General features: G+C 33.3%; 1 protein-coding gene across 2 annotated transcripts; it reads left to right on the top strand.

Annotated features, from left to right (window-relative positions):
• Positions 1–1,272: 1,272 nt before the first annotated feature.
• On the top strand, positions 1,273–25,920 carry LOC128163944 (inhibin beta A chain-like). Of its 2 annotated transcripts, none has more exons than XM_052827638.1 (4): positions 1,273–1,404; positions 22,869–23,008; positions 23,496–23,735; positions 24,893–25,920. In XM_052827638.1, the coding sequence occupies exons 2-4, from the start codon at positions 22,891–22,893 to the stop codon at positions 25,726–25,728; spliced, it is 1,194 nt and encodes a 397-aa protein (XP_052683598.1). In that variant the 5' UTR covers positions 1,273–1,404; positions 22,869–22,890; the 3' UTR covers positions 25,729–25,920. The 2 variants fall into 2 exon arrangements, with proteins under 2 accessions (XP_052683598.1, XP_052683599.1); XM_052827639.1 differs by having other exon boundaries at positions 22,866–23,008.

Raw genomic sequence — 25,920 nt, 5'->3', positions numbered from 1 at the left:
ATGTGATCGTCCGTCAAATGAAGATATAACAAGTACTTAATCTTTAATTATTTCAAAGACGGGTTCAATTACATACAATCACATTTAATTATGTTTTAATTTGCAAAAAAGCCCACCCACCCCTCTCCCGGTTCCAACGCCTATGACTTCATAATTTTAATTACATGTATGTAATAGTACATAATTATGTTTGCCGAGATTAAACATATCTTGAAGATGCTAAGTATTAAACAATTTCAGAAATTTAATCGATTTTTAAAAAAATACTTATTATAGCTATTTTAAATATATTTTTTATAGTTCTCAAGTGCTCATAGTGCGCAATTGAGACAAATAATTCGATCCTTTCTAGATCTCTTATAAAGCGAACAGCAGCTTGGCTTAAATAATTGCTAGTAAATAAAGTTACATGTGTCAACTCCATGGTCGTTTATACATTAATTCTACAAAGCCGATATCGCGAGTTTGAACGAGACTGGTAGTTGGGTAATAAAAAGGGGTCAAATTTTTAATAAACATGTGTTTTTACCCAAGTGTTTAATTTCCACATGTTAAATTGAAATTTATTCAAACAAAAGTCTCCGGAAAATTTCATAATATCGTTACTTATATAATTACTTATATTTTAAAAAGAATTAAATTAGTTTAAAATAATTCGCAAATGGTTTCAAGACTTTCATATATATTTCCCACTAGATACAAGCAGGTCCTATAGAGCGCGTATTTGTCTACTTGTAAATAATCGTAGTAAAAAGCAAAAACAGAAAAAAATCGCGGCAGTGCTTTATATTGTTTTTTTAGCATTGTCTAATTTGGACTATAATTTACGACTGTCGGCAAAACTCGCGCCTTGGTCATCAGTTAATCGCTATCCAGAGTATATATATTGCACTTGTGACACCGGTTCATCTTTGTAGCAACACTTTTAAGTACATGTCAAGCCAGAACAAAGTTAACGTAAGAGAATAAAAAAAAACAACATTCCATGTGATTGAATTATCGCTTTCAGCGGGTCCATTTCAAAAGCATTTTACCCCGATCCGTTTTTACGATAATCTGTAGATATATTTCCTAGATCCGGAGGCCTGGACCGCCGATTCCCGGAGTATAGGAATTCCTGGGCCGTGTGAGAACGTTCCGTCCTCTACAACTCGCTTTGTCCGATATTAACACATAAATCACGGTTATGAAATATTATGATATTGACCTTACTTAATCAATAATTCTGGCGGGAAAAAAATCCTCTCATTTCTGGTCTATATTGTTGTGAGCTGGTACTTAAGTACCATGTCTCCGAGGCTTTTCTTCATTTACTGCCGACCCTGTAAAGGATTTTGTGTTTTAACAACAAATTAATGAAGAGCGTTAGAACTCATCACTGGGTACCGGACTGTATAGAATAAGGTAAGTGGATGTAGGAATATAATCGTCATTAAATTATTCGAATATCTTTGTACCCCTAAAAATTTGACTTTATTTAAAAGAATTTTTTTTAATTAATTACTGTAATATTGTATATACATATGTTGATACCAATAAAAAAGAAATTGGAAAATGTTAGGTTAGAATATGATTAATAGGCGTTATTATAGTCATTAATAAGTTTTTTTAAAAATCCGGCCGGATTAGTATCAAAATACAGGAAGCTCAGTTATAGTATGATGTTGACTTCCTAATTCTACTCCGATTGCTCGTCTGGTCTTACTACGCACTGCTAGCTTGGCATTGATGTATTGGTCTGCCGTTTTTTTACAACTATTTCAACATAGACGGGGTTTAAGAACGGATTAAAAAAACCGCTTAAGTGCGTATATTCATATGGATGTGTGTTTGCCTCATGGACGAGTAGAGATACTGTTGACGTTTTGTCAAACGACATAATAAATATTTCGAGGAATACAAATCAATTGACAATCTATGTCATACAGCCACAAAAATTGCCACCAGATTGTGTTTTGAGCGCGGTTTGATAACTCTAATCCCACAATCGTCTCCCATTAATGAATTCTGCGACGGCAGCCCATTTATTATCGAAAGAAACCTGTCGCATACATCTTTTAAGGTGAAGTGGTCTTTTGCATTCTGTTAGTGTCATGATAATATAGAACTGCAATCACATTGAAAAATACTAAGCTCAAAATGGCAGTGCTTTGGTCCACAAGAGTCTGTCTAGCAGGGCTCCATAGCTATTGTAGTTAATGGTCTGCATCCCACGAAATCACCTTTTCAGCTGTCTTAATGGCTGAACTGCGACTGCAGTTTTTATGACCAGAAATGGAAAAATTGTAAGCAGGGGTTCGTTTATTTTTCCTGTTAAAATATAAGCTTTCTTTACATGTACAATCCTAAAAAAAACTTTAAGCAGGGAAACTAGCATGTGGTAAGAACTGTTTTCCACTCGTTATGGTTAAAATCAACCCAATATGTTAAAACCCACAAAACATAATTTTTGCCAAGAGCACAAATACGTTGTTCTCTGTCTCTTGTCTTAAAAATTGTAAAAAGGTCATGGACATTAAAGGTTCAAATTTTTAATCATTTATGAAATAGTACAATTTATGATAAGGTACTTTCCATATACAGTATATTGTATATTGAATTTTAAACATAGTTAGAAACAAGGTCTGAGTCATAAAAAGGTGTTGTGTTTCTGCTGTTTCTTCAAGGACAAATTGTAATTTTTTACGTCAGTCTAAAATGGTTTAGGGCCATAACGATGCATTAAAAATGCAACTGTCTAACCACACCTGAAAATCAATTATGAAATGTGTTACCTTTCACCAAGTATTTTCCGAATTCTAGGATGAATGCAAAATCCGCAACAATCTAGCTTTTAAGGGATGCTTGATATCTAGTATGCAGAAAAAAGTCGTTTACGGAAACCCTCTAATATGCTACCTCATCTAATTAAGGACTGCATGTTCAAAGTCTAGAATGCAGAAAAATTGCATTTGAGACCTGTTAAGGCAGTAGAACGTCGAATATATAATATATTCATCAATGACATAAAGTACTATATGATGCATATAGTTATAGCATTTAAAACAATGAATATAAATTTCGTTTAAAACGCAGATTGCCGGATTCTGAGATCTTGAGAACATGCTATCTAACAGAGCTTAATTCGCAGAAAGGTTCTCTCCTTTCCGATATTCCATGAAAAATACCTCAACACTAAAATTAATACACTTCCTTTTAGGCAATAAGCACTTTTGAACAGTGTGAAACAAGCCCCTAAGTCGTAAAACACTTGCTGACATCGTTCCAAACATTCCAGACATGCAATAACACTTCTCGGCATTCCAAGAGCTAATTAAAAAAATAATGACACTGTTACAGATTAAAACAATTATAATGAAATGGCAAGGAACTATTACAATGAAATTCCTCGAAAATCACTTAATATTATATCATTAAAAAGGGTTTGTACCTTCGTCATGTTCCCCGGTACAGAAAACAGCGCAGAGTCGTCTACAATTAATTGAATATCAATATCTTAGATGCACCCTTTGACTTTACTATGACCAAGTAATTAAAGTGTTACAGGTGTAATAAAGAATGTAATTATTTTTTCACGTTATATACTAAAATACGATTGGTTTAAACGTACTAGTTTATAATACGTTCTATTACTCTCAGCGTTAGCAACACACTTGGCAAAAGGTAACACAACCAACTATTACATGCATGTAAATTATGCGCGTATGATTCGCCGTAGAATTTAAGTTAATTTGTTGATCAATTATTTAAAACAAAGTTAAAAAGCAGTAATTTTTTCTTTAAAATTCAGACATTTAGTATAATTAATTAAATAGGGTCTGTTTGGGATGGCAACAGTTGAAATTGATACCCCTCGAAAACCATTGTGGACGTCCCTTCACGTCAATTGACAGTTGTCCTTGTGACAGACAGAATAAAGCTTGAATACATATGCAATTGTAAGTAACAGTTAATTCCTTCTCCACGCCATGAGGCGCATAGGGTTGGTGCTTATCTCCTGTTTCATGTGTTGCTACATGTAAGCGGATGAGAGACATTGACTCCCATGGATGGGACACTAGCCCACCGTAGGTTATCCCGTGTGTGCGCCGATACCCAGATAGATTGGCTGATACAATGCAGATTTGGTCCTTTATTTAAGGACACACACAGACATTAAGTAACCTATTAACCATGTGTTTCGTGCACATTCATTTTCATTTGATACAATGTACATGTATCATGTATATATACCGTAATAAGATTAATTGTAGTCAATGTTTCACTTCCTTAATTTCTTCATTATGACTTACCATCTAACTTTTCTGTGATTATTAAGTGGACATGTGCTTCTTCAAAAGCCATTACAGCCAAATATACATGCATAATAATATATCGGAATCTATTGAATTTTTGTCTTGCACATAATTGCAGTACTAATAAGCAATAGTCTGCGATCGAAACTCGTTGATCTTTATACAAATCATTCACTTGTTGAAGAAATAAACATCTATGCTAAAAGGTTAACTTTGATATGAACTTGGTTGGTCCCGGATTCAGATTCTGGAAGCCCGATGGGCTTCTTAGAAAATATGATTACGTATCAACGTGATAACATTTGTGTAAACGTTTTGACGGAAATATCTTTGTTAAGTCGTACTTAAAATCATTCGTATTTTGTTAAGTCGTTCTAGGAATAATTCGATTTTTTCATCTTTTTATTTTAGAAACTCTTGTTATTGGTTTAAGAGCTCGGCTTCTTACAGGAACTTCCAGCTTTACTTCCGACATTAACGGAAGACCCACTCGTTGCTTTGCAACGAGCTTAATAATTGTTTTGTGTACGATTGAGATTGTTATTATGAATTTAACCTTTTACTTATAATTTATACAAAATGAAGAATGAGTTAAGCCATTATCTGCATGATTTTATCAATAAATTCCTAGCCTGAAGACTTGTCTACATCCTTCCATAACCGGGTCAACAACATTTAATATATATAACAAAATCAACATACAATGGAACATATTTCAAATGTTTCGAAATAAATAGTTTGAAATGTTTATTATATAAATGAACAATATTACTCGTCATATTTTCTGAGAGGTATACACGTACATATACTGGTTATACATATTTAATGAAATATTTTACATGTAGATGTGAATTCACCCCTCAAGCATGTGGGAATTGAAGGGCGCTTAATCTTGTACAACGTAAATATCACAGTTACAGTATAAAATTCAATACATAAACCAACAAATAAATAAATAAATAAATATATATAAATATATATATATATATATATATATATATATATATATATATATATATATATATATATATATATATATATAAATGAATAAAGACAACGGACCCCAACCTAGCTTAAGTTTTAAAGAAACTAAAATCCATTTGGATCCATCTTCCCGAAAAAAATCTTTGATCCGCGCCTGTCAGCTTCAGAGTTTTTTTTTTTTTTTAAATGAACGACTAGGAAAGAAATTGTTAAGGTTTACTTTTCTTCGCAATATGCAGTTATATGTAAGCATAGGAAGGATGTTCCTAGCTTCGCTCGTTGCTGATGTCTTAACAGGTTAAATAATTCCGGAATTCCCCTTTGGATTTCAGGTGTTTTCGTTCGCGGTAGGGGCTGGTAAACAACATGTTTGATGTCTGATTTTTCACGGTCAGTCAAAAGACAGCGTCGTTTTAATTTTTCATGTAAGTTGTTTCCATAAGGAGGCAAACAAGGATTGGACTTGATTTTCGAGCATAATTATATGTATGTGTACACAGGCACGTGGCATCGTTTTTTAAAGTTGGGGGCCAGACTCATCCAAAAAATCTTCTCAAGCAAAAAAAAAAAAAAAAAAAAATATATAAAAGGGAAATTTTAAGTTCCCCAAAATCTTCAAAATCCTAATCCGTGGGGGGCGGGGGGAGGGGGGGGGGGGGCTGGCGAACATATATATAACTTCAATTTCACTCCTCATTTCCTTATTTTCATATCAATTTTTTACATACTCCCAAAAAAATGTGGGGCCAACTCCATGATAGTTCCATTTTTTATATGTAAATTTTAAAAACTTTCTTGCTGCGAGAAAAAAGCCCCCCCCCCCCCTCCCCTGATGCTACGTGCCTGTGTGTACATATGTACTTCGATGTAAATAAACAAACAAGGACTCGAAATGTTGATGACTAGTTTTGAATTCTGCTTAAATCTATTATGTACATGTATTGATTCATTGAACGAAAAATGTATCGGTTTGTCTAATGGATCATAATTCTACAAGTACAATGTACTTGGATATTGTAAAATAAATAAAGAGATGTGCATTTACATGTACATATACATAGCCAGTACTGATTCAATATCAAATAAAATCACGTCTTCTCAAAAGAAGTACTGAAAGGCGCATGGTCACAATTTTGGTCAAATTCTATTTTTCTGTTTTTATTATTTACAATGATTAAGAAATGCATTCCTAATGATCATATAAAATTTGAGAGTCATTTGTGGAGTTATAAGCAACATACAGGGCTCACAATTCTTTGTGATGTAAACAAGGCTCGTGCCCTGTTTTTGTTTACATATTTTCAATAAACCAGTTAAAAACCTTTTTCAAGCTGATTTGTCTATTATTTTATTCATTTTAAGCATAAATAAACAGTTTCTAACTTTAAACACATTCATTTTAGGTCTAAGCTGGTATTTTCACTTCACCATTCATAATGTAAACAAACGATTTGTTTACATAGCAAAGAATTTCAAGCTCTGTAACTTTCTTATTACTCAACGAATGACACTCAAATTTCGGTCGCCTATTAAAAATGCCTTACTGTAGCATTGTAAATATTAAAATCGAAAAAATATTTTTGGACCAAAATCGTGACCATGCCCCTTTAAAAACAAAGTTCGGGTTTATATGTGCCACACCGCTTATAATATAATTCAGTCTAGCTAACAAGGACCATATACATTTTGTCTGACAAGGTCTCTGTTTGAGAATGATTTTTTTTTTCGTTGTTGCTGGGAAGAGCAAGATGCATGAGTCATACCGAGAATTTATCACGATTAATCTAGTTTAAGACCATTTCTAGCGGTAGCCATTGACAGTTTGGTCGATAGTCTTATGCGAGTTAATGCTCTTCGGTCAACCAACTAGACAATTGCCATTTCGTATTCCATTTTTCCTGAAAGAAAAAAAAATCGGTCACATGCAAGATGAAAGAAACGGTGCTTCCCTAAAAAATAGATAACATATACAAAGTATTGTAGAAGAAAAGATGATACAGACATAGGGATGATGCAAATGCGTTTTACGAGTTTTTCACATTCGGAAATGTGTGAAATTTCCCATCGCTGTCGGAATCATCAAAGGGGATGTGTAGGAGACTAGGAATTACGGGAGACTGAAGAGTCTTCCGGTTTCTGATGAATGAAAACTCGTTGAAACGAAATCGATTTTCGTCTTGCATTGATAAGACTTACAAACATTAGAAAATGCCATTAAAGGCATCTCGATAGCTTCGTTCATTTTTATTTTAAGGATTTAATGGAAGGCAACAAAGAGATAGCAATGTTCTTTCTGTGTTTCTTTTTGTCTCCTTATGTTTCACCCCCAAAATTATCACTCAGTTACAAAACCAAAGAACATAAATTTTTGTCCAATCAGTTGGGTTGTTTGAAGAAACCCACCCACCTTAATTTCAAGTAAAAGGAGATATCCGCCGACGCAGTTTTTTCTTTGAAGATGAGGATTGCTTTAATCTGATTATGAAAGCATTGCAAATATTTAATTAAGAACACTGTAATCATAATTAATATGTTCTTCTTTACTTGAAAGCGATTGTTTAAATATTATTCAGTTTTAAAATTGTTTGTTCAGAAACGCTTGGAATATTATTTCTCAACATTTAAAATTATTCAAAACTAAAATTCAATCTAAAAAAAAAAACCGCTTATTCACTTAAATGTTATATCAACACGAAATAAATATAACGAATTGCTTCGACTTTCCATTTTACTCAATTAAATACAAACCTATCCTTTTATCTTTTTTATACTTCCTTTTAAATGTCTTTAATTTTACTACATGTAATATCATTATTTTTTTTTCACTATGTAATCTTAACATATGTGATAATTATGACAAACTAACAACAACACTTAATAATCTGTTATTAAAGTTCTTTCTCTTATTTGTACAGCTTCACCCCCAACACAGAGATCACGCGTAATCACGTGCTGATCTCCCCACGCGCCTAATCTCTGACTTACGATAGTATCAGTCCCGACGTGCAAAGGTTCTATAAAAAAAACAAAACGCCCACGCCAATTCTCATTCGCTTACTGATGGAAATGCCGATGAGCGCTTCTTAGGTTGTTTGGACTAATCACTATCAATGTCTCTCAATTAAGACTCGCTGGTATTCCCTTTAAGGGGAAAAACAGAGAGCGTGCCTAAGAGATTACGGAGTGGAAATTGTCTGAATCTAATAGAGGGATCTAATATATGGGAGAGGGGGATCGGGGGACATCTAGTGTATCGAAGAGTACATTTGTTTTTTTATAATTTGACACGCCAATAACTTCCCTTCCCTATCGATGGTCTCTGTCGATCACCAATCATAAAGACAGAAGTACGACAACTTGTTTTTTAATGAATACAGTTATTGATATGTTTATATCATAAAAAACTCATTTTGAATCACTTATCAAAAGGCATCATTTTCACAGTTACAATTATGGTTTTTTTGTTTTCTGGGGGGGGGGGGGTGAGAGGTACCAAATGAATGCAATTCATGACCCTACGTAATCATGATTTCTAAATAACCAACAATGCATACAAATGATAAGGTTTAATAAATACCATTAATACGAGAGAGAGAGAGAGAGAGAGAGAGAGAGAGAGAGAGAGAGAGAGATTTAACTCAATCACAATATGTAAATAATTTAATAAATTAATGAATTTAAGGGGTTTTTTTTTAATAATTATCTGCTATCTTTCAATCATCTAATAGTTTCTTTATCATTTTTCCCATCAAATTTATAAAGGCGATGGCTCTTACATGACACTGAAAAAAAATCAATGGCCTTGCGTCTGACGGTATGCAAGGGTTGTGCTTCTTGAATCGTGTTTGATTTGTTTTGGTCTTCATGTTCTGCACGAATGTTGCTCAATGTCCATTACACAACACCATGGCGTCATTGCCGCGAGCAATTAATGGGGGTATACACAATAAAAAAAAAACACCCAAAAAAATGTTCGTGATCGCCTGATTTCTATGTGCCACCCAGTTCTGTCTGAAAATAGAACTTTTTTGCCCAAAACGGCTCGATAAGGTGCCTTTTTAGTCTTTTCCGGAAGCCAATATTTACAAGGCTTTGAGATAACGCTTTGGAAATGGCCCAGTGACACAGAACTGTTTCCAACTGCCCGATAATGGGATCGCACTTAAAATCTCAAGCAAGGCGCGGAGTTTTCCTTTACTTTCTTCACTGAAATGACAGTTAGTATGTATTAGCCTGTTTCCTTTTTTGTTCTTTTTTGACAAATTTGCTGCCACTCACTACTGCCCTAATTAACCTATCTAAAAGATACTTTCAAGAACGAACATAACAATGCATACGTACGTTCACTACCATCCAAAAATGTATATGTAATACATGTATTATAAATGCATTTTTATGAATATCTGCAGTTACAACGCGTCGAAGCTCTACTCCCACAAACATCTAGAAAACGGAAATAATCTTATTGACCAAAATACGTTCTTCTTGATGGTATATCTGATTCAGTATTTTTATGTCTCTATGTCTCAGAATTTTTTATCGAAGGAGAGAGGTGGATATACAAAAAATGAGAGCATGTTTACGGATTTGAAATAAAAGTTTTACAAAATGCGTCATATTTAACTCCTCGAACATTTACCCCAACCGTCTATAATGTTGACATTTCAATATACAATAAAGTTTTTAAAAGGGTCGTAACTATTCGTGCTGTTCTAGAAAATATTTTGTGTAAAACATGTAGAAAAAAGCACTCAAAAAAATCAAGAGCTTTTCCTTAACATCACGAAAAAGGTGTTAGCCCTCCATAGCAAAAGCTGGAAGGGTTCTAAGGTATTGGCATTGTATTCCGTTTTACATGTACACCTAGTGCCACGAACTTAAAGTTCTAAAGCTTCAAAAAATTCGCTATCGTTTTTTTTTATTTAAGGTCTTCCGTTTCCAACGGAAGACCTTATAGTGATTGTAATGTTTCTTATTATTATTATTAAGGTCTTCCGTTTCCAACGGAAGACCTTATAGTGATTGTAAGGTTTTTAAGGTCTTCCGTTTCCAACGGAAGACCTTATAGTGATTGTTAGGTTTTTTCTTTCTTTCTTATTAAGGTCTTCCGTTTCCAACGGAAGACCTTATAGTGATTGTAATGTTTCTTTTTATTATTAAGGTCTTCCGTTTCCAACGGAAGACCTTATAGTGATTGTAAGGTTTTTTATTATTATTATTTTTTTTTTTCCTTTTTTTGTCCACAAGATTTCTCGGAGATGGCTGGATAGATATTTTTGAAATTTTCTATAATGAAAGAAAATGATAATATCTCTAGGCGTTTTTTTCATTTTGTCAAAATTCATTTCCGGTCGTGCGTTTCCTGTCCCGCGTTGAAAAAGCTTGTCACCTCGAGATCTCAAAAACGGTAAAGTTTTGAACACCCAAACTTTGATGGATGATAGACCTATAGCTGTAGATGTGTTTAAACTATTTTTTTTTTGTTCGTCGTAACTTCCGGTCGTCACCGGAAGCACTTCAAAAATTATTATTTCTACGCATTAAATTTCTTTTCCATAGAATAAACATAAAACTATAATTCTATACATAAGTTACCTATGCGATGTTATATCAACAAAAAAATTCTACTTCCGGTGAGATATCTCAATTATCTCAGGAAGCTTTTTTAAAACACATTTTGTACCCGCGAGATCTCAAAAACTATAAATGATCAAATCATGAAACTTTCATGAATGATAGACATTTGATTGAAGATGTGTTTAACCGGTTTCATTTGGTCTTCCGTCACTTCCGGTCCACACAGGAAGAGTTCAAACAAATCGAGCTGTTTATCAGTTTAACTGTTTTCCTTAGATATTTTAAGTATTTTTAATTATCAATTACGTACAAAAGGCAAGTATACAAGAAATATTTAATACATTTTACACTAAGCACTTCCGTTTGTCCGTTTCCTGTCCCGAGACAAAAAACCTTATTTCGACGAGATCTTAAAAACGGTAACAATTTGAACAACCAAACATTGTGGGATGATAGATCTATGTATGTACATGGGTTAACATTAGTTTGTTTTATCCGGCGTAACTTCCGGTCGTCACAGGAAGTACACCCAATTTTGTTTTTTTTTTTAATATTTGGTTAATTAGCATGGAAGTAACATTTAAGCTATAGAAATACAAAAGGTCATATACACATTATAAATAAACAACAAAAAGTTCTACTTCCGGTGAGACATCTCAAAAATCTCAAGTAGCCTTCTTTTTAAAAAACAAAGTACCCACAAGATCTCAGAAACTGTGAGAGATCAAGAAACAAAATTTATATGTATGATTAACATTTGATTGAACATGTGTTCAACGGGTTTCATTTGGTCGTACGTCATTTCCGGTTCTCACATGAAGCGTTCAAGGAACATAAGTTTTTTTTAACTTTTGATTTCTTTTTATATTGTTTTATTATTTTTTAATGTTTTAATATTGTTTTAATATAAACGTACCGTAGGCAAATGAACTAAAACATCTTCTTTTAATTTCTTAAATCACTTCCGTTTGTTCGTTTCCGGTACCGAGATTAAAAAAAAAATTTCAAAGAGATATTATAACTTACAAAAACTTGAACAACAAAACTTCGAGGAAAGACAAAACAATGTATGAAGATATGTTTACTATGCTCTAAATGATCCGGCGTAACTTCCGGTCGTCACAGAGAGTACTCAAAAAATGACATTTTGTCTTTTTTTTTTTTTTTTATTTCTTTGGAATTCCTTTACAATATATGTTATATCCATTTTCTGTTTACAAGAGAAATGGATTTTTTGTACAGATTAATACATGAGGAACGGAAGACCTTTTTGTTGCTATAGCAACAAGAGTCTAGTTATTATTATTATTATTTTTTTTTTGTCCGTTTTTTGTCCACAAGATTTCTCAGAGATGGCTGGATAGATTTTCTTGAAATTTTCAGGACTGATAGAAAATGATAATATCTCTAGGCGTTTTTTTCATTTTGTCAAAATTCACTTCCTGTCGTCCGTTTCCTGTCCCGCGACAAAAAGCTATGGACAATGAGATCTCAGAAACGATAAAGACTTGAACCTCCAAACTTTGAGGGATGATAGACCTATAGTTGTAGATGTGTTTAAACATTTTTGTTTTGTTCGTCGTAACTTCCGGTCGTCACCGGAAGCTCTTCAAAAATTATGCTTTTACGCATTTAATGTATTTCTCGGAGAATTGAAGTATAAGTATACATGCTTACATATGTCATCTATCCGATGATTAATAAACATAAAAATTCTACTTCCGGTGAGATATCTCAAATATCTCATGTAGCCTTTTTAAAATAAATGTTTGAACCCCGAGATCTCAGAAACTGTAAGTGATCAAGACACGAAACTTACAGGGATGATAGACATTTGATAGAAGATGTGTTTAAGCGTTTTTATTTTGTCGACCGTCACTTCCGGTCACACAGGAAGAGTTCAAACAAATCAAGTTTTTTAAAAGTTTAACCCGATTTCTCAGAGATGCATGGATGGATTTTCTTGAAATTTTTAGGACTGATAGGGAACGATAAAATCTAGATGGAACTTTTTTTCATTTTTTCAAAATTCACTTCCTGTCGTCCGTTTCCTGTCCCGCGACAAAAAGCTATGGACAATGAGATCTCAGAAACGATAAAGACTTGAACATCCAAACTTTGAGGGATGATAGACCTATTGTTGTAAATGTGTTTAAACTATTTTGTTGTGTTCGTCGTAACTTCCGGTCGTCACCGGAAGCACTTCAAAAATTATGTTTTTACACATTTTATTTCTTTAACACAAAATTGAAATATAAGTATAAGCGCTTTCATATGTCATCTATCCGATGATTAATAAACAAAAAAAAAATACTTCCGGTGAGATATCTCAAATATCTCAGGTACTCTTTTTAAAACAACTATTATTACAGCGAGATGTCATAAACTGTAAGTGACCAAGACACAAAGCTTACATGGCTGGTAGACATTTGATAGAAGATGTGTTTAACCGTTTTTATTTTGTCAACCGTTACTTCCAGTCCACACCGGGAGAGTTCAAACAATCAATCTTGTTTAAGAGATCTACTGTTTTTGTTTGACATAGTAAGACAAATTGATAGTCAATAAAGTCCTGTTGTCTTATAGTTATGAAATACTGAGAGAAGCAATGTCTTACAGTTAAATTGATACATGTATATCAAAACGGAAGACCTTTTTGTTGCTTTTGCAACAAGTGTCTAGTTTATTTTATTTTTAATAGGTTTAAACTGTGCATAGTTTATATGCAGAAATACAAATGACCCGTTTCATTGATTTCTGATTTTATCTAGCGCCCTTGAAATACCTTAAAATAAAGTTTTGAATGACCATGACAAAGAGTAATGTCTTGTCAACATCAGTAATGTTTGCCGACAAACGAACCCAGGGCCTCATTTGACCTCACAAAAGTTTTACTGTTGACATGGTTAATCCCCTAATTTTTTTTCAAGGGCTGTATTTTTCTGAAGTATGTATTCGAAATGCCACGGCTAATCGGTATATTTAATGTGCTTCTGGTGAATCAAAGGCTTTCTGTTCAATAATCGATTTCTTTCTTAATCCGCTGTGACCTACTCCATATTTTACAGGTCTGGCTAATTGGGGTAAACGAACAAGGAGCCTACGTCACCCGAAGTCCTAATTAAATATTTGTTTCTTAAATTGACATCGGCGGTTTTCTCAAATTGAACAGCAACAAGATGCATGTTTTATCAATAGAAAACTTTGAATAAATACCTCGTGACGTGATATTGAATTTATCTCATATTTTAAAAAGGGAGACTTGGGTTCGTGACGTCGAGTAACGTAATACACGAGGTCACTCGGTGCATTTGAGCAGAATCGGCGTGATTTTGATTTTACAATGTATAAAACTTTCGACAAGTGATATCTGCATGATCATGAGCTCTCCACCTTGTGATGATGGTATTATATGGGACAACTTGAGATATCAATAGTGAATAAGAGAATATCATATTCAAAATCTAATCACCGTTTTTAATACCTTTCTGATTCATTGTACAACATTTGAAAATATATACAAAGTTTAACAAAATAGGAAAGGCTAAGGCTATTGTGCTACGCTGTTGGACATTAAATAAAATCAGGAAAGATATTTTAATAGTTTTACCGTTAGTGTTTATTTAGAAAGAAAGTTCGTCACATTATAGAAGTGTCTCAATCTTTATACATGTAGAGTTTCACTGATAAATGTTTGAAAATAAATCATCATTTCACTTCGTTATGAACTATCGTGATAACAACTAAATAATCCAGATTAAGATTAGCGCAAATCTAAATACACACTTTATTCGCGCCCCCATTCACTATTCCGGCAAACAAACCATAATTCAAAGCTATGGCTAACTCCCGTGGATTACGGTTTATTGCTAAAATCAATGGAACCCAATACCCGAGGGCGTATTGACACTGATTAATATCAAGGAGGGTTTTATTTCTCGTAGGAAAGGTTACGTGCTGGTGGTACTAACGCGAGATTTGGGTGTCCACCGCGTGGCGTTGGGTTTTTCCGGCGTCTGACGGCTGACGAAGAGGCTGTTGAAACGGTAGAAGTCAGGCTTCAGAAATAAATAAAATATCCGATACTCAAGCTGTCATCAAGTTTTGGGTTCCCAGCAATAGATGATGACATGTGTGTTTTATAGCTATACACCTAATGTTACTCTCTCTTGATAAAGTATTGAACTGATGAGTTGGGTTGGAGGTGAAGGATATTTCTTCTTCACGCTACATCAACTTTTCCCCCTAAATTAAAATGATAATTGTGTAACCTTTTTATAGCATAAGTTACGTTGTTGCTGGTTGCCGTGGCATTTGAATGGTCAAGGTCAAAGGTCAGAGGTAGAAAGTTTTGTAGTACATATGCACTTATGTCTTATCGAGAGAGACGTTAATATGTTTCAGGAATATTTAAAAGTTAGGTTATATACAGTGTGACATATTAAGTTCATCACTGATTCATTAAAGAGTAGATAAAAAAAATAAAATGAAATCAACCTAAAAAACAATTCATAATCGAATATTGTATACAGGTTATTTTTGCCCCGTGTTATTTTCGTTTACTTGCAAACGGTTTCGCCCCGTCTTGAATTCGTCCAGACTAATTTGTGTTTTAAAGAGGGATAAATTAAGACGTTGGACTTCGCCCAGTCTTAAATCCGCCAACTGACAACGACGGCGAAAATAAACGAGGGCAAAAATTCCCCAGTATATACCGTATGCAGGGAAATATTCGCCTCCGTTTTATTTTCGCCCCTTTTTGTCCTTGTCGACAGCGAGCGAATTTAATAATAAGCAAATTCTTATGTTTAAAACGAAATTCTTTATTCAAAACTTTGTCCAGGCGAATTCAAGACGAGGCGAAACCATTTGCAAGTAAAAAAGGGCGAAAATAACACGGGGAAAATAAAAATAGGACTGCTATTGTTTCCAATTTAGGTTTAAGAGGACTAAAGAGTCGTGGCCATCTTTAGATAGTAATAATTCCATAAATATCTTAGAAGAGTTCTATATAAAGTTATAGAAAAGTGATCAAATTTTAAAGCTAATAATATATTTGATTTTTTTTTTACAAAATGTTAATTTATGGCCAAACAATATCATATGTCAAAGTTTAAAACATATCTTATGGTTGATTTGGTGACACCCCAACCCTCTTGAAAGGCGCATGGTCACGATTTTAGTCACTTTTTCCGATTTTAATGCTTACATAGCTTCCGTATAGGATTTTTAATAGGCAACCATAAATAAAGTGTCATTCGCTGAGTTATCAGCGAGTTACAAAGCTTAAAATTCTTCGCTTTGTAAACATAGCTTTTGTTTATATTTTGAATGTTGATGTGAAAATTCCAGTTTTAAACCTAAATTCAATGTGTTAAACGTTAGGAACAGATTATTTATGCTTAAAATGAATAAGAGCTTGAAAATGATTGTTTACTGTTGTATTGAACCTACATGTATGTAAACAAAGACAGGGCACGAGCCTTTTTTTACATGACAAAGAATTGTGAGCCCTGTATCTTGCTTATAACTCAACGACTGACTCTCAAATTTCGTTTGATCATTAGAAATGCATTCTTTAAGTATTTTAAGTACATTGTAATAAAAACAGAAAAACAGAATTTGACCAAAATCGTGACCATGCCCCATTAAAGGTCGTAGCCATATTATAATAATCTACTTTTTACTTCTTGACAAAGAAGAGTATGGTGAATCTTTACCAAATCTGTTTCATAGCAGTTGTCCGCTATATAAATACCAGGTAAATGTACACTGTATCAGTATCCTGCTATAAATTCATATGCAAAATGTATTGGATACATGTACTAACATTCAAGCTTTCCTTTCCATTTAAAATATATTCATGTCGTCGAAACGCATTTAAACGATATTTTATTATTACTATTGTATAGCTTATAAAAACCATTGAATAGGTGCGTAACCGGTAAATTGACAAAGATTAGGAAAAGGTTTAAATGAGGAGACGATAGAAACATTCTGAACGGTAATAACCATTTAAAACAAGAATGGTGTAATTTTAATCGGGGGGATTATAAAGTCTCCAAAACGAACAAGGCCTTCACTGGGGGGGGGGGGGGGGGGGGGGGGGGGGTTAAGGAATGACCCTCATTGGTCAAACTTTACGAAAAGATTTCATACTTGCTTTTTTCTATTTCTGAAATTTCATGATATTCCCCAAGGGCCATTCACTGTATACTAGGTGAACCGACATGACATGACAAAAATATACATGAGTATGATTTATGGGTAAGGATTTCAACCGTTTTCAAGATTTTTAAACACTATATATGGTTTAGGAGTGGGAATCTCAACCGTTTTATGGTTATTTCCTGCGCGAAAAGGGGCAGGACCACCCCCGGGGCCCAATATTTTTCAATTGTTTTGGGCACTTCCGGTTTGAGGAAGGTCAGGAGCATCCCCGGGGCCCATGGCATATACCATTTGATGCCTCTTGACACAAGGAATAAGAATATATATAGTTTATTGTGGGGATTTCAACAGTTGTTTAAGTATTAAGTTAATTCCAAATCCTGGGGTTGTAGATGATTCAAGGGACCGTATCTAATGTACCATATATATTGCCGATAACACTTACTATATGCATCGGAAGACACCATGTCAATATTTTTAACGGTTTTCAAGTTATAACAATTCACAACATAGTGTATAATTTCCCCATTGAATTAAATGTAAGACCTTATCCCCATTAGAACATCCCCCTCCTGAAAAATATAAAACATGGTGCTCAACCAGATGTTCCGGCCTATCAAATCCTAGAGTTGTGTACAATTCTGTTCAGCCATCTCTGAGAAACGCGATGGACAAGGTCAGAGGCAAAAAAGAAGAACCATCCAAAAACATTGTCTTCCAAACGACGTTAATAATGTCAAAGTTTTAACTAAATGCATGCATAATATTACACGTAACCAACTGTCAAATACTCGTCGAGCGGTTTTAACCAGTATAAAACGATCGCTTTGGCTCTAATTGACCCATAAGGCGTATACTTTCAAATACATATACCAAGGATTACTTATTTAAACAAACATTGACAGACATGCTAGCATTAATTTAAATCTTATAATTCAATATTGTAAGAATCGTATCAAAGAAAACAAACCACATGTCTTTATATAGCTGAATGGGTTAAAAAAAACTAGAGATACAATACATGCAAAAATATAATATTCATAACCATATATCATTTTTGAGTGATATTCTAAAGATAATAAAGTATTTTTAATTTTTTCTAAGATTAAAAAAAAATAATGAAAAACGCAGGTGTTTCGTTTTAAAAAAAAAACAACAAAACAACCTACACAAAAAAATAAATGAAGACGCTTGCTTATTGTTTAATTCATATATGAATCAATTTAAGTTGTGTCTTTTTAAATTTTCATTAATCTATCGCCCGTTTTTATTTTGGAAATAGTATTCAATTCTATCCGCAAACCCACGTTCATATTTGCCAACGACCGATTTAGCAATTTTTATGAATGAAGTACATGAGGGTCCGCACCTTCAGATTTCTTGGTTCTATTTACTTTGGCTAATCTGAGGCCTCGTAAATCTATACAAATCTATTTGTTATTAAAAGAATGATGAATGAAGCGTGCTGTGGTGAATGGGATAGAAATCTGTTCCATTGTCATAGCAATTTGCTGGTGTTACCTTTTTTGTTTAACATACATTCATTGGGTACCTTGCCTTTTGTTTTAAAATTTGTCTTTAGAAAATTGCTTTCGACCTGTTCGTTTCGGAAACGTAATCAATTAATCTCAATAAATTTGCACTTAAGGCTCATTCAAGATCTTTATATAAAAGATTACGCAAAGACTTTTTTCCCACAAATATATAAATCATGAAGAAATTGAAGTCAGTCCTGGAACTACTTTTGGATATATTGTGATTGAAGGTAGCGTTTCATTTAGATTTTCCAAAATCAAAGAAATCTCTGCGCAGGTTAATTTTTTTAAACATATGAATGTACTCTAAAACCTTGCCAAAACAAGGTATAAGGGCGAATAAGGCTTGCTATTTTGCGTGTGTTCTTTAGTTTTAATTACCATCATCAAAAAGGGGCCTTTCGCTATTTAAGAAATTACTTTCAGAAAATTTTCTCTTTATTGTGTGGGTGACAATGTTGAAAAAAAGTTTTTAAAAATGTCATGTGATTTCGTGGTTTGTGTAATTCTTCTATCGGCACTTAGGAAACTTAAAAAGGATGTTGCTTTTCCAGCCCACTCGTTTAATTAACTAATTAATTTGCATGACTGTGCATTCCGCTCATTAACAAAAAAATGACTTAGTCCTTCGGACGAAGAGTTCAAATTGACCGCAACCTGGCACCATTGTCAGACCTGGAAGTATTTTGGTTTGGGATTAATTCAGATACAACGACTGTACTTGCATGACTTTATTTTTCATCTTTTTTGCAAATCTATTGTTTCACTATAAAAATCTACTACATCTATAGAAAAAATCTGTGATCGTTTGTGGACTCCAACAATATGCACGATCTGCTAACGTAATGCCCTCCTTTTAAAGGTATGTAATTATATCTAAAAATAATTTGGCTGACTATAAAAGATTTAAATATTGAAAATTTAAATTGTCCGTTTTAATGCAAAATGTTAAGCTTAACTGATAATGTTCTTATAAGAAACTATCAATTAATAAGTTTATTTTCAAAATCTTAAAGTTTGTTTATGAGACTGTATTTAGTGTTTAACTCTTTTTCATCTTTGTTTATGATTAAAATTGATCATATTTAAGAATATTTAAACAACTACCAAAAATGTTATCATATAACATATAAAAAACTGACTGCTAAATCTGTTCGTTGCAAATATCGAAACTGGTTACATTGTATTAAACAATATAAAATAATACAATGTATCATGTTATATCGATGCACATGTATCTACATTCTCCGAGGATGCATGACTATTTATTTTGAAAACAGAAAGAATACTTATCTTTTTTTTACACGTAAAGTCACAGGTGCTTGAGGACAGAACCGACCGACCCCCCATTAACCACCCTGAATGAACCCCTAGGACTTAACTCTTTTTTTTGTTATTGAACTATCCTTTTATGATATAAATCTGATTTTATTATAATTTAGACGTTTTTTTTTAAATTATACCGATCTTTAATGGTCGATACTATACACAAGCACATGTGCATAAAAAAAATTATCTGTCAAAAATGTGGGAACGGGCCCTTTTTTTCGCTGCAGTAGACACGAACGATTAAGCATTGTGTGGAATGAAAAGCCAACAACCATAAAGGTAACACATTAGTGTTTGTACACATGATCTCTGACATCTAATTCTTGTGTGGCCTTAATCTCAAAAGCATACGGTGTAATAAATTTTGTGTCAAATTGGCTTTCTACATAGACAATTCAAAAGCAATTAAGAGAACTCTCAAATGAGCCAGTTTAGAGACAGAAGTTTTTTTTTCTCAAGAGTTCTACTTTTCAATGAACTGCGTACTTAATTAAACCGACCTACAACCATCAATAGAGCATGAACGAGTGATTAGACTTTTGTTCATAGATTATACGGATTAACGCTTTTTCAGCAACCTTCATTGACATCAATATTTCTGGTGTAAATTGGTTTTTAATTCAAGTATAAAAGGGATTGGAAAAAATAACAACCACGAAAAACTGTTCCCCCATAAACCAAACCATCCTACCTTTGAGTTTTATCATTTTGACAACTGCAATGTAAAAACCATAACCGAGAGGTTACATTCTAAAGATGTCAATTAAAAATAACTATACGGTTTCTGCAGGGATCAGCAATATATTTCATACATGTAGGTCAAATGGGTTCCTCTTATTAATTGTACGTCAAGCAAAATGTAAAACAATACACTGAAATAGAAAAGCGAAATGTCTAGAACGAATGGCATTTGCCCTTAAAAATTAAGCTACAAATTAAGTCTTTGGTTGAAAATGTTAAATATTGCAGATTGTATTGCATGAGAAATATAAATCATGTAATACCGATATGGAAGGGAATTTCATAATGTGTTGCCAATGGTCATAGTATATGTATAAAAGTAAGTATTAAAGGGGCATGGTCACGGTTTGGGTCAAAAATCATTTTTTATGTTAATGTTTACAATGCTTAAGTAAGGCATTTTTAATAGACAACCAAAACTTGAGTGTCATTTGTTGAGTTATAAGCGAGTTACAGAACTTACGATTCTTCGCTATGTATACAAATTTTTGTTTACATTTTGAATGTTGAAGTGAAAATTTTCGTTTTAGACCTATAATGAATGTGATAATCGCTCGGAACTGTTTATTTATGCTTAAAATGAATAAGAAGATAGACAAATTAGTTTGAAAAAGATTTTTTACTTGTATAAACAAAAACAGGGCACGAGCCTTGTTTATATGACGAAGAATTGTGAGCCCTGTATCTTGCTTAAAATTCATCGTCTGGCACCCAAATTTCATTCGATCATTAGAAATGCATTTGTAAAGCATTATAGATAATAATAAAAACAGAAAAATAAAATTTGACCAAAATCGTATCCATGCCCCTTTAAGTAAATAGTTTATTATAGTGACATGTGTATATATAATTACATTCATTTTACAGATACAATGTCATTACACCCGGCCCAACTCACCTATAAGTCACATGAAAACTGATACAAAATAAATAAATTTTACATATTTTAGGAGTACGATGGCTTTATCAAGTGTTTCTGTCTTAAGTTTATATTATTCATTAACAAATGAGCAGTTTGGCGGTGATAGGAAAATATTACATCGGAGATCAGAGTACTTAAATTGGTAATGTTTTGATCTAAAGTTTAATTATATTCAATATATAATATAAGCTAGAAATTGAAATACCATCAGATACTATTTTTTATAGAAGCAAAACTAATAAATCACTCAGCCGATTCTGCTTTTGCTTATAGAATTTATCTAGGATTATCTATACATGTGCATTTTTAATAACTTAATGTATATACTTATAGTGTCTTAAAAATATCATGAAAATTCAGGATCTTTCGCTGTAAATATTTACTACTTTTGACGGTGAAATGTTAATATATATATATATATATATATATATATATATATATATATATATATATATATATATATATACTAGTAATTTAATTTGTAAAATATTCAATCAAGAAAACTTTTTTTCTACGTTTTGTCTGCCAGAACAGAATTCAACGTTTTAAATTCACCCTTGATATTTCCCCGTAATTTTAAACAAATTTGGTAGAAAACTCAGGATGAAGCTCGGCCATTCAGTCATCATAAATAGGAATACAAGGTTACTAAAATCTGACTAAATGGCATAGCTATTCTATTCGGTCAATTTTTTTCAGACCTTTCAGTTGACAGAGTCTGAAGTTCATCCTGTATATTAAGTGCTTCATCGTTATATCAGCATAAAACTGGAGACACGTGTATTTATCTTTTCAAGCAATTCAGCTGTATTTTTGTTATTCATTTGCAGCTCAACAAGAATAAAGTAAACGTTTTATCACATCAGCGGAATGTAACACTGTGAATGAAATTCCAATCTGGTGTGCATCTGGTATCTTAAACAATTAAGGCGTATAAATTTTGGAACACTGGTGACTTACCTTTTTCACTGCATTATACGTAATATATATATAGGTATATGCCAGCAAACATTAGATACAAAAGTATGCAATGCATGTATACATGTATCCGCTTATCCAAAATGCCCAATTTGGCATCAACATCGAACTTATAAGCTAGCTTACAATGACCTGAATAGATATATTTATATATCCTTTTTTGTCAATTAATTTAGAACAAACGTCTGATGCATGATGTACGTTGCACGTGACCTTATATTTTGTTGATTTAACCTGTCACTCCTTTTAATAGACATGAAAAAAAGTCATTCATCGTACGATCCTTCTAATGGAATTATGTGTATCAACCTTATCATCAAGACGTTCTTTTAGCAGGTGCTTGCAAAACCTCACAAGAATGTGCATTCCAGTCTTTCTGAAAATCAGTGAACCCGCGCTGTGGATAGTTCTTCTAGTTTTACCACTGCAGTTCTACAGTACAGCGGAGATCCCATGGCCCGGTGTAAAACAACCAGGTAAGCTGACTGATTTCTGTTTCTTGTCTAACGCATTGTATATTAAACAGTTTCCCATACCACTATAATGAGACTAGATAGTCCAACTCCAAGTCTATTACATTTACACTTGAACTCAGATTGACAGAAAGTATTATTATGTCATAGTTCTTACTTTCCACCTTACTCCTTATTTAATTTTGAGCCGTAGAAGAACATAATTATAACATACCTGTATATCACACACACATACCTTGTATATCCTAAAAAGTCAAATAACTGGTAGAGTTTGAACATCAGAATGATTAAAAATCTACATTAATAAAAAATCTAGAAAATTTATGCATTAATAAATAAACTTATAGTAACAACGTTTTCTATCATTCATAATAAAGTTTCATAACCAATCGTAACGGAGTCAAGATATTATAGAATCGTACTATATGATTTAAAAAAAACTTATATAGAACAAAAATGACATGTATTCCTTGTATGATTGCATTTCTAGGAGATTTTCGCTACCTGCCGTCAGGACTAAGACGCATCAACCTTAAACCAATAATGCGATTAGATCAGCTTCGACGAAAAATTTGTGAACTAATACGAATGGGATGCGACGAACAATCGACCGATCCAAAGAAAAATGAGACAACCAGCGAGATCATTTTTACCCCCATGAAACCTCCGGATTTCGATAAAAAAGACGTAAAAATTGTCAATCTCCCGCCAGTTTTTTCACGCCCAGCAGGTGAGAATGTCATATATAGCTGTATTATGTTCTTTCTCTTGACGTCATGAGTAAAAAATATCATTCTTGCTAAGGAAAGTGGGTGTCCACGTAGCACGTTGGACAATACTCTCGCTTTTCTCCGCTGCGACCAATCGAGTTCGAATTCGATCCCCATTGTCGACAACGATTGCATGCTCACAAAAGGGTATAGCGCCGGTCCACTTGGGAAGGGGCATGGGTTTCCTCCAGGTATACTGGCTTCCTTCCACATCAATGACCTCCAATGCGCTACATGTAAGATCTCCGCCAACCGGAGGCGTGTTTCAAATATGTTTAATTTAGTTGTAGTGGAAACTTAGAACACTCGCACGTTTTTTTTTAATTTGAATTAGAACTATTTTCAAAATTAATCATAACATGAAAGTGAGCAAATTACTTCTTTTGCAAAGATGAAAAAATTAATTTGGACATAACCTCTTTTTCTTTGTTATGTAAATAAAACACGTTTTAATATGGTCAAACAATGACCAAAGGATAGTTTTTTTTTAACGAAACAAGCAATGCAAATTGTAAGTCAACGTATCCAATACTCAATCTTACAATGGCTTCATGACTGTGGATGGGGCAAAACCATGTCAATCGGGCAACAAACATCAAGATGAGGCAAAAGACATATGAATGGGACGAAATATTGTTGTCTAATTGCCATCTGAGCTAACTGGCCGCATTTTAACAATTTTCTTCAGAATTAAAATATGGTCATCCCCTTATTTATTCTGGCGAAACGTCAGACTGCATCTGTCCTTTACACATTTGATTGCCATATCTAAAAATAAACGTTTAACATCAAATGATTATTTCATCACGCCTAATGCTTGATACCTCTCTTCCGTACATTTTAAGGTCCTTTTTGTGCATGGTCATCTGTTAAGAAAGTATTTTCTATTAATTATGATTTTTATAATTCATTTTCATCGTAACAGTTGCAATTTTATAAAGAATTTAATTTTTCAAAATTAAAAAAAAAATGTCCGTGATTTCAACAAGATTTTATTTTCTTCAAATCAAATTGATGATAAGTCGGCGATAGTTTAACATGATTTTATTACTAAGGCTAGAAAAAAGCAAAATGTAAAAACTTTAATCTAAAATGATTAATATTTTGTTTTTTCTAGACTCAACAAATGACCCACACTGTATGCAATTCAGAATTCCGGATGAATACTTTGAAGAAGGGGTAGATATACAAGGTGCGGACATATATATTTACTTTAAAGTAAAAACACGTCGAAAAGGAAGTCGGCGAATAGTGTTAAAAGTGTTTTCTCTCCAGAATGGGTCTAAAAGAAGAAAAAATGTGGCAAAATTACAGATTCGTCCAAATGATACAGCTTGGTATAAAGTTTCTCTACCACGTTCTATTACAAACAGCTTTGAGAGCTATCAGAATAGAACTGTTTCTATGTGCATAGACTGTAGAAGGTGCAACAAACGAACTAGAATCACTTTTCCTTTAAAAACACACCCATCAAAGCGGAAAAGGAAGCGATCGAGGAAGAATAAAAGAAAGAACCGTAAAAATAGAAGACAAAGGAATTCGAAAAAGAAAAGAGGGAAGAAACCCAAAGAGTTGCATTATCATAGACCATTTCTTATTTACCGGTTGAAACAGAACCATCGATCAAAACGAAATCTAGATAATAACCCCTGCTCGTTATCGAATGATACTCAAAGCTGTTGTAGGTACGAACAGTTTGTGTCGTTTTCCGACATGGGATTCGAACAGAACATTTTGTTTCCCAGTGGAGTTACCTACTCCTCTTGTATTGGAGGATGTGGTGGTTTATCTCTAAATCAAAACATTCCGGAAATGCCGAGAGTTAGTTCGGAAAATTCCGTTTGTCAAGTTACAGAAAGCGAGGAGACAAGTACTTTTTTAGTTCTTCGGGACCGCATCGGGATTTTAACTTTAAAAAACGGAAATGTGTTACAATGTGGATGTAGTTTATAACAGTTCTCATTTGTAAAACACCTACATTTGTTGGAATGAGTGCCTACTGAATTGCTTGCTAACTTTCATGTTTATATATTTTTATCATGGGTATGTGAATGTATGACGCCATTTTTTCCGTTTCCTTTTCTCATTTATTTATAAAATTAGTGTACATTTTCATTATTTAATTTCTATTTAATAGAATATTTC

This window comes from Crassostrea angulata, chromosome 9, assembly GCF_025612915.1.
Source record: "Crassostrea angulata isolate pt1a10 chromosome 9, ASM2561291v2, whole genome shotgun sequence".
Taxonomy (NCBI): domain Eukaryota; kingdom Metazoa; phylum Mollusca; class Bivalvia; order Ostreida; family Ostreidae; genus Magallana; species Magallana angulata.
Note: the sequence above shows the minus strand (reverse complement) of the source record. Positions and strands in the feature narration are given on the sequence as shown.